This window comes from Rasamsonia byssochlamydoides, assembly GCF_041956645.1.
Source record: "Rasamsonia byssochlamydoides strain NRRL 3658 unplaced genomic scaffold VTN77scaffold_37, whole genome shotgun sequence".
Lineage (NCBI taxonomy): Eukaryota > Fungi > Ascomycota > Eurotiomycetes > Eurotiales > Trichocomaceae > Rasamsonia > Rasamsonia byssochlamydoides.
The window spans coordinates 210,138-224,336 of record NW_027192420.1 but is presented as its reverse complement, the minus strand read 5'-3'; the positions used below and the strand labels follow the sequence as shown (position 1 = coordinate 224,336).

Genomic DNA, 14,199 nt, shown 5'->3' with positions numbered 1-14,199 from the left:
TATCAATGCTACAGCCACTAATCGGGTCACCGTTACCTAAATTAGAGGTAATATTCGTTGCGGAGAAAATACGGGGTATTTAATCTGTTTCCCCGCATTTACCAGTTACTAGCCTTCCCTACTTAGTCTTGCGGAGTACCCCTTGTTTCTTCACCCTGATCATCCGGATTATCCAATTCGTGGGAATTCTTCCGTACTCCTATTTTTATACTGGAGGTTTCCAACAGGACCGTCCTGACGAACTATGAAATTGTATTCAACGCGTCAATCAATCATTTGACAAGTTCACCATTTTCAGCTCGTGCATTCGTCTGGAACATGCATCTACAAACTCTATTCTTTGTCTTCTGGTCCAATCGAGCTCGAACTCGGACACCGCGATACGAGATGTGACCTGTGTTTCTAGCTGTTACCCGCTTCTTTGTTTGCTGCCCTGGAAAGTGAACAGTGTAACAGGGCAAACGGGCACCTGCAGATGCTCCTGACCTGACCCCATCCTCCGCGTGGAGATAAAAGATCGACCTGTCCAGTTCATGGAGAAGATCAGATCTATTCTTCAGCTTCAGCCCGTGTTCATGTCCATGTCCTGACCCGTCCTTCGACTCCTTCGTGCGTAATATAATGGATCTTCCCGAATCGAGATCCCTTCACCTCGAGGAGGCTACCGCTGTTAATGACCAAGAGAAACACGTTGAAGAGCACGTAAAGCAGGTTGAGACAACCCCGTTGGATCCGCATGGCTTTGCACTGGTTCCCATACCCAGCCATTTCAAAGATGACCCGTTGGTAAGAACGTCTTCTTTTCCCGAAATGAAGAAATTCCTCTGGTCTATGCCTCCAGCTAACTGCCACAGAACTGGCCATCATGGCTCAAATGGCTCGTCCTGCTTCAAGCCTCCATCCTTGCCCTACTAGGCCCATTCAACAGTGCCGTCATCAACCCCGCCCTGCTGCCACTCGCCGACTACTTCCACATCTCCAAGGTCGAGGCCTCCTGGCAGACGACGACCAGCATCCTGGCCGCCGGCATTGCGCCGCTGTTCTGGACCCCGCTGGCCAACATCTACGGACGGAGACCCATCTATCTGATCTCGACGCTCATTGGGATTGGCGCGACGATCGGCACGGCGCTGTCGACAACGTGGTCGGGGATGATTGTCGCAAGGGTGTTTAGTGGGATGGGCACCAGCGCGCCTATGGCGCTGGGGGCGGCGGTTGTTAGTGATATGTTTTTTCTGCATGAGGTTGGTGTGACTCCTGCCGCGGTTTATTTTTATATTGCTGACAGATATATATACAGAGAGGCGCCAAGATGGGTGTCTGGACGGTTTTTTTGACGAGTGAGTGATTTCCCAGTACCAGAAAGAATACTGTGCTGACATATGATTGCAGACGGTGCTCACGTCGCACCGATAATTGTAAGACTGAATTCCAAGGACGTCATACTAATCACTTCTGACGACAGCAGGGCGGATATCTGACCGAAGCAGCCGGTTTTCGATGGTGCTTCCACCTTCCAGCCATCGTCGGCGCCTTCATGTTTGTCTTAATGATCTTTGCTTTCCCAGAAACACTCTTCTCGCGCTCCGAAGAGAGCCTCGCCCAGCACCGGGAGCGCACATACTGGCAGATGCTCTTCGACTTCCGCCAGAACCGCCTTCGGGACCGACGCCTGCATCTGCGCGACTTTGTCCGGCCGTTCGAGATGCTCCAGTACCCGTCCGTCGCGCTGACGGTCTGCTACTACTTCCTGACGTTCGGCTACTGCACTGTGCTGCCCGCCGTCACGGTAGCCATCCTCTTCACGCGGGCGTATAATTTCGGCACGGGGATCATCGGCCTGATGCTGGGTCTGCCGCTGCTAATCGGGTCCGCCTTGGGCGAATTCCTTTCAGGCCCCTTCTCGGACTGGGTGATGTACCGCTACGCACGACGCCACCACGGCGAGCGCAAACCCGAGGCTCGATTGCCAGCCTGCTTCGCGAGCGTCATCTTATCCCCCGCGGGGATCATCATCTACGGCGTCTGTCTGCAGCACCACACGCCCTGGATCGGCCCCGTCATGGGCATGGTGATCGCCAGTTTCGGCCTCCAGCTCGCTACGACAGTCACGTATACGTATTGCAGCGACTGCTACAAGCCGCAGTCCGGGGAGATTGGGACGCTGTACAATTTTGCGAGACAGGTGTTTTCGTTTCCGATTGGGTTTTATGCGTGAGTCGCACCCTGCTCCCTCTTTCTTCAAGTATATTATTTTTCTTCGTCTCTCTCCTTTTGTTCGCTGACTAAAACTGCTCATTGCAAATATTGCTGTGACGATTAGTATCTCCTTCGCAAATCGCATCGGACTAGAATGGGCGTGGTTCACATTCGCCATGCTTGCTGCGCTGCCGTTTGTCGGGATCGTCGCCCTCATCCTCAGGGGCGAGAAGTGGAGGAAGAAACTTGGGTCGCCGCAGTTTCATCAGGATATTTGATTTGATTTACAGTTGAATGAAACGAAACGAAGCGAAATGAAATGAAAATAAATGCCGATAGCCGTGTTATGTTGGCTTGTTCGAGTATTCGTTCTTGATCTTTTCTTGCAGGTCAACGGTATTAAACGTGGTCTCTCTCTATTTCTCCCCCCTTTTTTTTGAGAAAAAGAAAAAAAAAAGGAAATAAGAAAGAGAAAAAATGGCTGTAAAAAAATTGGTTATATTATTGAACGCGAATATCGATATGGGTATGGACAAAGAGCGTAATTATTTGTACTCGGATATACGGCTTTCAGAGGACATACGACCTACCTACCAAGAAAGATTGACTCGTATCATCATCCAGTTTGAGTTCTCCATACTATATACTTTGGAGTCAAGCCGGGCGACTACTGTTTGACATCACACATGTGTGGCAGGCAGGGTTGGAGAACAAACGGTCAGGCAAATAATTAATAAGAATGACTGGTAGGAACACAGGAGCAAAGATATAAAACGTAAGAGATATTTAATTTAGAAATTGCTGGGCCATGTGTATCTTCTCGCTAGCTGGAAATGTCGCTGATTGGGTACATGTATGTATGTACATACATACATGTACAATACTTTGTTCCCCTTCTCTGTATGGAGTACCAGGGTTAGATAAGGTATATCATGTGTTCCGTCTGGGGTGTTATCATTATTATTAAACCTACCTCGTTACCCAGGTAGATAATCTATTCTTAGGTAGCTGATCCTGTAAATTAATTCCATTGGATTGAATGGTAATTTGTTATTATTATGACTTAGCTTGCAAATGCAAGCTATTACCCGAGCCAGCCCCTCAGGCGCTGTTCCAGTGATCTGTTCGTTGGTTCCACGCAGCTGAACCAACAGCTCAGTCAGCATTTATCGAGCTTCTCATTGACCGCTCCGTGCGGTTGGATTGGGATCCTCAGAAGAATACGATCATCATCCACGGTCGTCTTCTCTCTCTGTCATCACTCTCGACCTTCGTATCTCGTCACCCGGCTCTCTACCTACAGCAGACGTTGTGACGATGGCCACTAAACTGTGGGCTGACAGGCCATGGGAGTTGATCGAGACTCCGTCCAAGACTGCCGATGTCGTAAGTCGGGTTTCTCTAGTGTTTATTATTTTTTTTACCAGATGGGTCAATACGATGACCAACTGACTCCCGCAGAACGAGCATCCAGCCGTCTATATCGCGAATGAGATGGCCTTCGCCCACAACTCCATGCTCCGCGGCCTGAACAGCATCTACCTGCAGGCGCCCCATGTACATGACCCCCGCGACGTGGCAGACTTCCTCTTCTTCGTCAAATCCTGGGCGGCCTGGGTCTCGCATCACCACGTGCTCGAGGAGGAGCGCATGTTCCCAGATTTCGAGAAGGTGATTGGCACGCCGGGCTTCCTGGAAGGCAACATCAACCAGCACCATGCCTTTCAGCCTGCGTTGAAGAGGCTGCTTGCGTATGGCTCTGATACCCAGCCGGCTGATTATGATGCGGTAACCCTCCGCAGTATCGTCGAGGAGATGGCGCCAGGTCTCCGCCAGCATCTGAGTGATGAGATTCAGAGCTTGCTCTCTATGCGCTCCTATGATGGGAAAGCCCTGCTTAAGGTCTACAAGGACTGCGAGGCCGAGGCGGGGAAACAAGACAAAGTGAGTTTACAGTAGTTGAGCTGATGCATTCTCTACGGGGTACATTCTTCTTCTTCTTCTTTGCCGTACTGACCCTATAGACCGTGGTACCTCCCATGGTCCTAGGCCTGCGAGACGTCACCTTCGAGGGCGGCAACAAGTGGCCAGCCATGCCGCCCCTGTCAGAGTTGTTTGTGCACTATATATTCGCGCGCAAGCATGCCGGTTCCTGGCGATTTCTGCCTTGCGACACGTGGGGGAAGCCACGGCCTCTGGCTTTTGTGGAGAAAGAGTAAGTACGTATGTACTGCATAGGTATGTAATTCATGCTTCTGGAATGGAATGGTTTAAGGAAGGAAAGGAAGGTCGGCAAATTTGGAGAAGTGTTTGGCTTTTATCTTTGCCCCCCTTTTTTTTTATTTGCCTTCTTTATTCTCCAGTGTTATCACCGTTATGTTATTACTCTCTATCTAATTCTCTAAAGGATAGATGATCATGATGCAGTTCGTTCATTCATGAAAACAATTCAATTTGTCATGATGCAGTGGATGTCCATTCGAATCTTACTTACATTAGAAGCATTACTGGAGAGGTCTTCCTTTGTTTTTTTTGTTCTACTTGTCGACGATACGATAAAACGATTGAATTTTGATTGGACTAGAACTCCTAGTATGACATGAAGAAACAGTAATGATTACAAAGATCAAGAAGATGACAAAACAGGCTGTCTTTAAGCCCAAAAATGAATGTGGCTGATCAGCTTCCATCTCCTTCCTTCGTCTCAGGTATTTGCTTGGTTCACGGGTGAGATCACCGCCACCTAGAACCCCTAGGCGCTGACAATATGTATGTCCTCTGTTAAATTTAGACCATTAGCTTCCTATCGAGATAGGTATCTCCCGGTGATTATTTATCTAGCCTCGTCTCTCTAGCCTAGGTATGTACTCTGTACCTAGCCTAGCTATTATTATTATTAACTGGCTTGAGACCAACCGATCAATCAATTGATAGATATTTTAGAAGGTACCATACAGATTTATAAAAATTTCAATTTTTATAGGGCGAAAAAAAAAGAAAGAAAAAAAAGAAAGAAAAAAAAAACTGCAGAGATATTATGTGGTCTCTACAGTCCACTGCTAAAAACTTTCATTAAGAGAAAGGTATTGTCGAAGACTAGGAGATCAATATTGCAAGGATAACTGCTCTATAGAAAAGAGGAAGAAAGATGGAGTAAGAACAGAAAGATAGGTTGTATTGGACAAAAACACCTATATCTGGTAAATTTCTATCACCTTCCTTGTCGCGAGTAGCTGCAGGCTTCACAGCCAGATCGCAATCTCCTAGAACGCCGACAGGTATTATATACCTGTCTGAACGCAATTCATTGACTGTCACTCTGGGTCATTGCGACGGACGAGTTCTTGTGTCAGTATCCAGACAGCAGAGCCTGCTTCCACGACATCAAGTACGACTTGTGAACTCGAGGAGCCTTGCTGCAACAGCTCATTGGGTAATCACCAGTCATCTTCTTCATTCATGTAGGTAGCTCAGCTTCTTCCCAGACAGTTCAATCAATCAAGCAAGTTCCCTTCCACCGCTACTCGACAATCGGCACGACGTCAACCTCGTATCTTGCCGGTCAGGAGCGGCGACGACCTACTCGACAAAGCCAAATCCTCACTTAATCGATAGCTCTCACCGCAGGGGTAATAGATATATTAACTAGGCGTGGCTCGGCGGAGTTCTGATGTTCTTTGACCAGTCACATCCAAGGTAGTGCTTACCCCGGTTTTAAGCTTGTTCCCTTTACGGTTCGGCGCATCCCCTGGATACCAACACCCCTGACACTTTCATAACACTAATGCGTTGAATAGCTTGTCCAAAAGAAGCTGATTTGCAGCACGTTCTTTGCCAAAATACTCCGTACTCCGTACCACAATCGCGTCTGTCACGTCCCATTGTCCGACTGACTTCTCTGTCGGAAAGCTGTTCTTCTTGCCTCAGTTGAGGCATTCTCAAAGATCAACAATGGCAGAATCCACGAAACCTGCCATTGAAGTGGATGTTCAGGTTCGCAAAAGTCTACTGGCATAACAATCATGGCTTCTAACGGGGACCTTAGGCTACTGACAATGATTCTATCTATGGGCACCAGCTGTCAGTAACAGATTCGTACCTTTCTTGAAGTCATGCAACTGACTATAGGCCAGATCAACTTACAGTGCCTCGTTGACGTCTTCGGTTCTGGATTACCGCCATGAGAATGGCCGGCGCTACCATGCGTACCGCGATGGCAGTAAGAGGCCGTTTCTTTAAAGACTAAAATCTGCATTTTCACTGACTTCCTACTAAAAGGTTACCTCCTGCCCAACGATGAGAGAGAAGCCGATCACCTAGACATGGGCCATGAGCTGACATTAACAATCATGGAACGGAAACTGTTCTTCGCACCTATTCAATCGCCACAGCGAGTCATTGATCTTGGCACTGGGACCGGAATATGGGCAATTCATTTTGGTAAGCAATTCGATTACACCCCTATTATCTATATTTGCCAGAGACTCATAAGTATTGTTGCAGCTGATCAGCATCCTTCTGCTGAGGTCATTGGTGTTGATCTGAGTCCTATTCAACCATCCATGTCAGTAAGTACTCTCCCTATCTGTTAAACAGGTATTAAAGAATGCCTCTATAGGGTTCCGCCAAATTCGAAATTTCTCGTCGATGACATCGAATCTGAATGGACGTATGAGGCCAGTTCATTTGACTTTATCCACGCTCGCTATCTGTCTGCTTCTATAAAAGATTTCAGGAAGTTGTTGAAACAATGATTCAAGTAGGTTGCATAGTTTTCTAACTTTAGCTGCTTACCTCTCTTTCTAGCCTTAGTTAAGACTCTGCTAACGTATTGGTTAGCTATACCAATCCCGGAGGCTGGGTAGAATTTCAGGACTGGGACATGTTGTTGAGGTCTGAGGATGGTACAACCAAAGGCACGGCAATCGAGAAGTATTATCAGACGATAATCCCTGCTTTTGAAAAGGCAGGATATCCAACAAGACCAGGGCCACCATTTGAAGAATGGTTCCGTGAACCTGGATTTGTGAACATCCAGGTTCACAAGTATCGGGTGCCAATAGGAGTCTGGCCTAAGGAACCACGTTACGTATGTGGAGTAATTATTTGCTTTTTTTCCCCCTCTCTCCTACATATTTCTCTTTCTTTTTTACCATTACTGACCTTATGGACTTCCTTCAGAAAAACCTTGGAACCTGGGTTCTACTACAAGCTGAGCAAGGTTTCGAGGGCGCTGCGATGGCTGTCCTCACTAGGTTTGAATCCTGGTCCCCTGACGAAGTAAGAGTCCTCGCAGCTGCGGCGTTGGATGGACTGTTTGACTTGTAAGTTGGTTCTTCGAATGCTCTTTACTGCCTGGAGATCTAACAACCAGGTATGTAGTTACGTCGTGTATGGCCAGAAGCCTGAGTGAGAAGAAGCTTCCATTCTTAGATTGCTGGGTTTCTTGTATGTCCGGACATGTCTTCTGGGATAGCATATACTTGGCAAGCGCTTAAATTCTGCTGTGAACTGTTTCTACCGTATGAAATGGAGTTTTCTCCTGGTATAGGATTACTATGTTTTCCTTCCATCACCCACATAGTAATTTGATGAACGAAGTCGTTGAGTTCTCGAAGTTGTACGCGCTGGCCACTGGATCATTAACCAGGAAACTACTGGATGAGATAGTTACCAGCAAGACTCAGTACAGAAGCAGGAAGACTCTCACCAGACGTCTATCATATCCCCATGTGATGAAGTAACTGGCTTAAGGGGTGGAAAGGGGGGTGATACAGAAACCACGTGACAGATCAAGTCCTTCAAGGATGGGATCCTATCAACAGACTTCTCAACTAGGTACTTGTCACCTTGACCATGGCAGACAACCAAGAGAACCCATTTCGATCTGGATCAAAGTCAAGGTCCCGGAATCTGAGGATCTGGCGAACAACAAATGGATCGACCTGAATGGTTGCAAATGCTGCATCTGCTAGTGAAGGGCAACCGGCTCTTGAGCAGCTGACCAAGTGTGTAATGTACCCACCTACCTAGGTAGGAAAGCTACGAGGGTTCCTAACAAAGTAGACTTCCTGTCGAGTGCTCTCCTTCGTACTTTCCTCTCTCAACACCCAATCCATCAATCATATGACATGGCTTCCTTCCTGCTACAGGATCAACTGCAGAACCGAGTCCAGTCTTCAAAATCGTCAAAGGTGGACATTCCAACATACTGTCAATCTCACAGCTCCAAAACAAGCGACACAAGATGGTAGACCCCCTTCGTGTATTACCGCTTGACATTGTCAACCTCATCCTTCAATATTTTGATTTCAAGCAGACTGTGTGCGTCTTCCAGTTCAGCATGGTTGCTGACGTATATTTCTAATGTGATCGATCTCTTAGGGCGATTCTGCGCGTCTCCAAAAAGTGGGAGCGATTTTTGAGCTCGATTCCACGGCTCTGGACACATCTGGACCTCTCGACTGGTCATGTCCCAGTATCCTTGCTTGCAATAGAGACTTATGTCGACTCTCAAGGACGGCTTACCCACGCGACTGTGAACAAGATCTCCCAGTCAGCTCTGGACCCGGCTTTGGGTCTGCTGAGTCGATGTCCTCATCTGACCTACCTGGAGGTCGGGGCAAGCTTCGACGGAAGGCGGCTCTATGAACTTTTCAAGACCTGCACAAGCTTAACGACGCTCGTGATCTCTGCCAGTGTCCCTTTGACCCAGACGTATCTGTCCCGGTTCTTGACATCGATCCCCAACATTGAGAGACTGGAGTGCCATCGCGCAATTCGATCTCTGCTCACTGAGGTCCAGTGGCCAGCTAAACTGCCCAGGCTGAAGGTGTTAGCTCTCAGCTGGCAAGGAGCCGATAGCATTTCCGGTTTTAGAACCATCCCGATACCGTACCACGAAATCCCTGACATGGATCTCACCACGGAGTTCTGGCGTACTCGCGAGCAGAAGATTTTTGACTTGATCCCTAATCTCCAAAAGCTGTCATTGCGCTACCAATCGCAGCTGCCCAGTGGACACACTGACTGTAACATCTATCTGGACGATATCTGCTATCCTCGTCTCCAGAAGCTGGAGATCAGCGGGCTGCAACTGCAGCTGGAGCATCAATTTTCCGCCCGCCTGGAACACCTCTGCCTCTACAGGTTTCGCACGAACATTCTGGCGGAGCTGCATTCGTCCATACAGCTTCCGAATCTCAAGGTATTTGTCCTCGATGATGTTTTCTTCACGGACCCGTCTCTCCTGGACGCTCTTTTACAGACAGTTGACTCCACCTTGAAGGTATTGCAAGTGAGCCACTGCCAGTTGATCAGCGGTCACGATATTGCCAGAATTGCGTCTACGACAAGAGCATTCAGGGGCTTGACTAGTCTGATGCTGGGTGGCGAAGCGGTTGGCATGCGTGATCTCGACAACATGGTTGTGAGCGGTCTTCTGAACGGAATGCCTGAGCTCAAAGTCCTCCGCATCCCGCACTCCGACGTCACGGGATCCATTGTTCGGAAGATAGCAGACCTTCGTGTTGCATCAAACGATCACGGGTCTGCAGAGGAGGGAATGATGCCGCAGATCGAGCAACTCGATATCAGAGGTTGCGAAAAGGTTTCCTCCAGGATGGTGAAGTACGGCCGGAGACGAGGGATCCAGATCATCGAAGATTGTTTGATCTAGTCGTCCAGCTTTCCTCTTAAGATCCACTCCCTATTCTACACACGAGGATAGAAGACGTATTATTACGCAGGGCTAGATACCACTATCAGATAGCTCTATCTGTATCATCATGCAACAGCAGGGGATTATTAGAGCAGCAGGCACGTAATTACATCCTCACAAGACGGGCATCTCAGAGATGTATTTTTCCCAACCATCCAACGTAGCCTAGCTAGGTAGGTAGGCACCTACTACCCATCTACGTATGTAACTCTGTACTCCTGTGTACATAGGTGATATAAGATAATGTAACCTAAGCTTAATAATAAATTCCCCGGCAAGAAAAGAGAGAAAGTAATGTCTGTCAAGCGGCGATGGATTAGATCAGATATGACATTAGATATTAGATGAGATCAGACTAGATCAGTTGGATGGATAGACATTGATCCGATGGATTATTATTATTGTTGATTTATTTTTATTGATTAGTCGTCGTCCCCGACGCTCCGCTCTGGATTAATAAATATTTCTATATTCTTTTCTTTTCTTGGTCTTCGAGTTAACAATTGATGATGATGACATGCTTTTGCTGTTTTTCCTGTTCACTAATCAGAAAAACATTGATAAGCTTGGTTTGGTTCCATGGACCGGGTCGTTGGAGTCATTAATAATTACCCAGCCACTGACCAATGACAATACGTATAAATAAGGTTTGATTATTAAGCTACTAATAATAGTTAAAAAGTCATGACAATTTGTATATAATCTAGGCTGACAAATTGAATATGATATGAAATACGCAGGGAAAAAAAAATAAAAGACTCATGTGATTTTTAATTAAAATGGCAACAAAGAAACAAAGAAGAGTGAATGGGTGGGCCGGGGAACCTAATTTTAATGTAAATGGGAGATGGATCTGTCACATAGTGGACAGAGTAAGACTGTATACTGTATTGGGTAGGTAGGTGGGGATTCTTGAAAAGAAGCATAAGCACATATATAGGGGCGTATATATACCCCATTTTACTCCGTACTTATTGTTGAGATAAGATGATGGCTCTCAGGGTCTCGCTGAGAGTTGTAAGAACGGCTTAATTTCTCTAACTAGGCCTGACGGCCGATCTAATACTCAGTGTGTGGCAGGCTCCAACATAAGATAACGACATCTGTATACTGGCTACAAAATCAACTTGTCTTTATTTATTCGTTATTCATTTGAGATCTTTTTTGAATCTTGACGACTGCAGTGATCAGTCAGTCGTAGTCATGGCCGGAGAACTTGTTCTGGTGGGTTCTTACTATTTCTTTTTCTTTGCTCTATTTGGTCTCTTCAGACAAAGTCTCTCAACACGCTCCTTCTAACGAATGCAGCTCACCGGTGCCACCGGCATGGTCGGCTTCCGCAACCTCGTCTTCGCCCTGCAGAAAGGATACCGCGTCCGCTGCGCCGTCCGCAACGAGGCCGGCTTCGAGAAAATCAAGTCTCGCCCCTCCGTGGCCCCCTATGTCGACCAGCTCGAGTCCGTCCTCGTGCCGGACATCGCGGTCGAGGGCGCCTACGACGAGGCTGTCCAGGGCGGCGTCACGTACGTCGTCCATACCGCCTCGCCGCTGGCGATGCCGCATTTTACGGACTATGAGAACGAGCTTATTGTGCCGTCTGTGAAGGGCACCGTGGGAATCCTTGAATCGGCGAGTAAAGTCCCCGGCATCAAGAGGGTTGTTATTACGGCGTCGGTGGCGTCGCTTATTCCGGCGAATTTGCTGTTTAGTCCCGACGGGACGGTTCATACGGGTATGTTGGCCGTCTGCTTTTTCTATAGATGTGGTCATTTGGGAAAGAGAAAAGAGAAGAGAAGAAAGAAAGAAAGAGAAATAGAAAAGAAGAAAATCCTCTAACTGATTAACAGAGAAAAGCCGCGCTCCCACCCCCACCGGTCCATACAGCAACGTCCTCGAGGCGTACTTCGCGGCCAAGGTACTCGCCTTCCAGGCCACAGAGGCCTTCATCAATGAGAAAAAGCCCGCCTTCGACGTGATCAACATCCATCCCGGCTACATCGTCGGCCGGGACGAGACCGTCACCGAGGCCAAGGACATCACCAAGGGGACGAACGGGCTCGCGTTCGGACAGCTGTTCGGTAAACCCGCTCCGTTCCCAGTTGCGTCGACGGTCGTGCATCTAGACGACGTCGCGAGGCTGCATGTCGACAGCTTGGATCCTGCCATAGCAGGTAATCAGAGCTTCCTCGCCAGCTGCCAGGGGCCTGAAGGGCCGAATTGGAGTGACGCGCTGGATATCGTCAAGAGACGGTACCCTAAGGAAGTGGCTGAGGGGGTGTTCAAAGTCGATGGCGGCGCGGTCCAGACGGCGCGTGTGCTGGTCGATTCTAGCTATACAGAGAAGACGTTTGGGTTCACGTTTAAGACCTATGAGGAGCAGATTGTTAGCGTGGCGGAGCATTCTCTTGAGTTGTTGGGGAGGAAGTGATCGATCAAGAGGAATGCGACGTGATGACTTGGGGAGTATAAATAGTTTTTTTTTTTTGTTTGAGGAAGTATCACTCGTTATCAAGTAGAAAATTGTCCCCTTATACGAAGCACAGTACTTGCCTAGAACGTATATATGTTGCTCTGGCTGGATCGTACAATCTGAAACAGAGATGAGTCATTCGAGAGTGGCCTGCCCAGTGAATAGTGTAGTAATATGTGATCAGCTGATTAGCCTGCTTCCAGCTTCTTTTCCTACAATTCCATATTTTCCTGTTTCCTTCCACCCATCAACTGAAGCTGGACCTTGAATAAGGCAGAGGATCTGAATCTCCTCCATAGCTAGTAGAAGAAGAAAATCGCTGATATTGGCTCATTTTGGTTGGTCTTGATACTAGATACAAAACTAGGGTTAGACAATGGCTACTATCGCTTACTAGTATCCCATGAGAGGTGATCTATTGCTCTCTACAAAGTCTGACCGAGGAGTGAATCATCTGTTTGGAATCTATAAAGTAGAAGATTACAGAGTTGTCATCGTCCGAGGGTGCTGCACGAATACACCTCAACTCCAGGTATGGATAGTGGGTGAATGGTTTTGCTAGTGGACGTAAAATCACCAACAATTCTAACATCACCACGAGTATGTGTGATGTATCCAGCCAAATCTCGCCTCTTGCAGGAATAAAGAGTCAAACAGTAAAACCCTACCAGCCAAAGGCAGAAATAGGCGAGATTTGCTAGCATAGAATATTGGCAGATCACTCGATGGGAGTCTGAGTTTTCTATCCAAATTTGTGTTGTTTTTTTTTCTTCTCCTCTCTACTGTTATTATCGTATGAGCCTTGCCTGAGGCTGGTTAGAAAGGCAATCGTTCAATATCTTGGGTAAACTGTTCTTGTTCGTCTTTCTATACAATTCCCAAATGGGCAGTTGGTAAGCCTGCACTTTTGATGTTCCAGCACCCTAGGTCTCTTCTCGTATTAGAGCCGAAATCCTTATGGAACACGGTCCAGCCTTTCAACATGCAGCACCGTTCAGCCACCTGCAGGTCGGCAGGACTTTCCAAATCCAGAAGATTGAAGAAGAGGAGAGACTGATCGAATGTCTCAGAGTTCTGACAGAATGTATTGAATCTATCTCTCCACATGAGGAAGAGGAATGGGAATGTGGACAGGTGTTGAACACATCACTGGTAGTTGTTTGGACACTCTGTTGTCAGTCCGTTCGGTCATGTTGAGGGACTCCATCGATGGCAAAGAAAGTCTTCATGCTGTCGGATTAATGGATCGAATGATAACTGGCTTTGCGTCTGTTTTCTTTCTTTCGTATGCCATTAAGGGGATATTATAGGGATATTGCATGCTCTACGATGCAATACAATTGCATAAGTAGGAGGTATTTATCTCAGTATCTCAGTTATAGCCCATCACGCTAACTGAGTTGTCATGCCTGAACCCTGCCTGTCGATTTGCCTGAGGGCCAGTACCAGGGTGGTAGTTCTGTTGTCTTGGCAAAAATAGATCAATTTGGTATTGCCTGAAAACAAATGGATAGCACAATTATCACAGAATACAGTCTGCCAATCAGTGAGGCCCTTCCATGGAAGACAGCCAGGGTGGACAACTCAAATTCTTTCCTAAAATGGGAATCTGTTGTGCCAAACGCGTGGAATGCCTGAACGAGGTAGTCGATTAGCATAGAAAGATAACAAACTTAATGTGAATTACATAATTAAAGAGATTCAAGTCGATGATGCCTTCTATTCTCTTTCCTGGGGCTGGTGTGGCGAGGAGAGTAGCAACCGCAGTACTAAGAATAAATTCACTCTGAGAAGGCAAACCATGGAACTT

General features: G+C 47.3%; 5 protein-coding genes across 5 annotated transcripts; all 5 read left to right on the top strand.

The window, feature by feature from the left end:
• Positions 1–621: 621 nt before the first annotated feature.
• Positions 622–2,477, top strand: VTN77DRAFT_5158 (uncharacterized protein; the record flags this gene model as incomplete). Its single annotated transcript, XM_069421296.1, has 6 exons — positions 622–786; positions 855–1,244; positions 1,301–1,340; positions 1,393–1,418; positions 1,469–2,214; positions 2,324–2,477. 6 exons carry the CDS (start codon positions 622–624, stop codon positions 2,475–2,477), a joined length of 1,521 nt encoding a protein of 506 aa, XP_069277152.1.
• A 1,039-nt stretch (positions 2,478–3,516) lies between these two features.
• On the top strand, positions 3,517–4,418 carry VTN77DRAFT_5157 (uncharacterized protein; the record flags this gene model as incomplete). Its single annotated transcript, XM_069421295.1, has 3 exons — positions 3,517–3,585; positions 3,661–4,143; positions 4,224–4,418. 3 exons carry the CDS (start codon positions 3,517–3,519, stop codon positions 4,416–4,418), a joined length of 747 nt encoding a protein of 248 aa, XP_069277151.1.
• Positions 4,419–6,150: 1,732 nt separating this feature from the next.
• Positions 6,151–7,612, top strand: VTN77DRAFT_5156 (uncharacterized protein; the record flags this gene model as incomplete). Its single annotated transcript, XM_069421294.1, has 9 exons — positions 6,151–6,192; positions 6,245–6,279; positions 6,333–6,418; positions 6,478–6,639; positions 6,703–6,763; positions 6,818–6,868; positions 7,039–7,288; positions 7,381–7,523; positions 7,582–7,612. 9 exons carry the CDS (start codon positions 6,151–6,153, stop codon positions 7,610–7,612), a joined length of 861 nt encoding a protein of 286 aa, XP_069277150.1.
• Positions 7,613–8,446: 834 nt separating this feature from the next.
• On the top strand, positions 8,447–9,877 carry VTN77DRAFT_5155 (uncharacterized protein; the record flags this gene model as incomplete). Its single annotated transcript, XM_069421293.1, has 2 exons — positions 8,447–8,523; positions 8,584–9,877. 2 exons carry the CDS (start codon positions 8,447–8,449, stop codon positions 9,875–9,877), a joined length of 1,371 nt encoding a protein of 456 aa, XP_069277149.1.
• Positions 9,878–11,122: 1,245 nt separating this feature from the next.
• VTN77DRAFT_5154 (uncharacterized protein) lies at positions 11,123–12,347 on the top strand (the record flags this gene model as incomplete). The annotated part of the gene is made up of 3 exons (XM_069421292.1): positions 11,123–11,143; positions 11,228–11,651; positions 11,767–12,347. The coding sequence occupies 3 exons, from the start codon at positions 11,123–11,125 to the stop codon at positions 12,345–12,347; spliced, it is 1,026 nt and encodes a 341-aa protein (XP_069277148.1).
• Between the last annotated feature and the right edge of the window lie 1,852 nt (positions 12,348–14,199).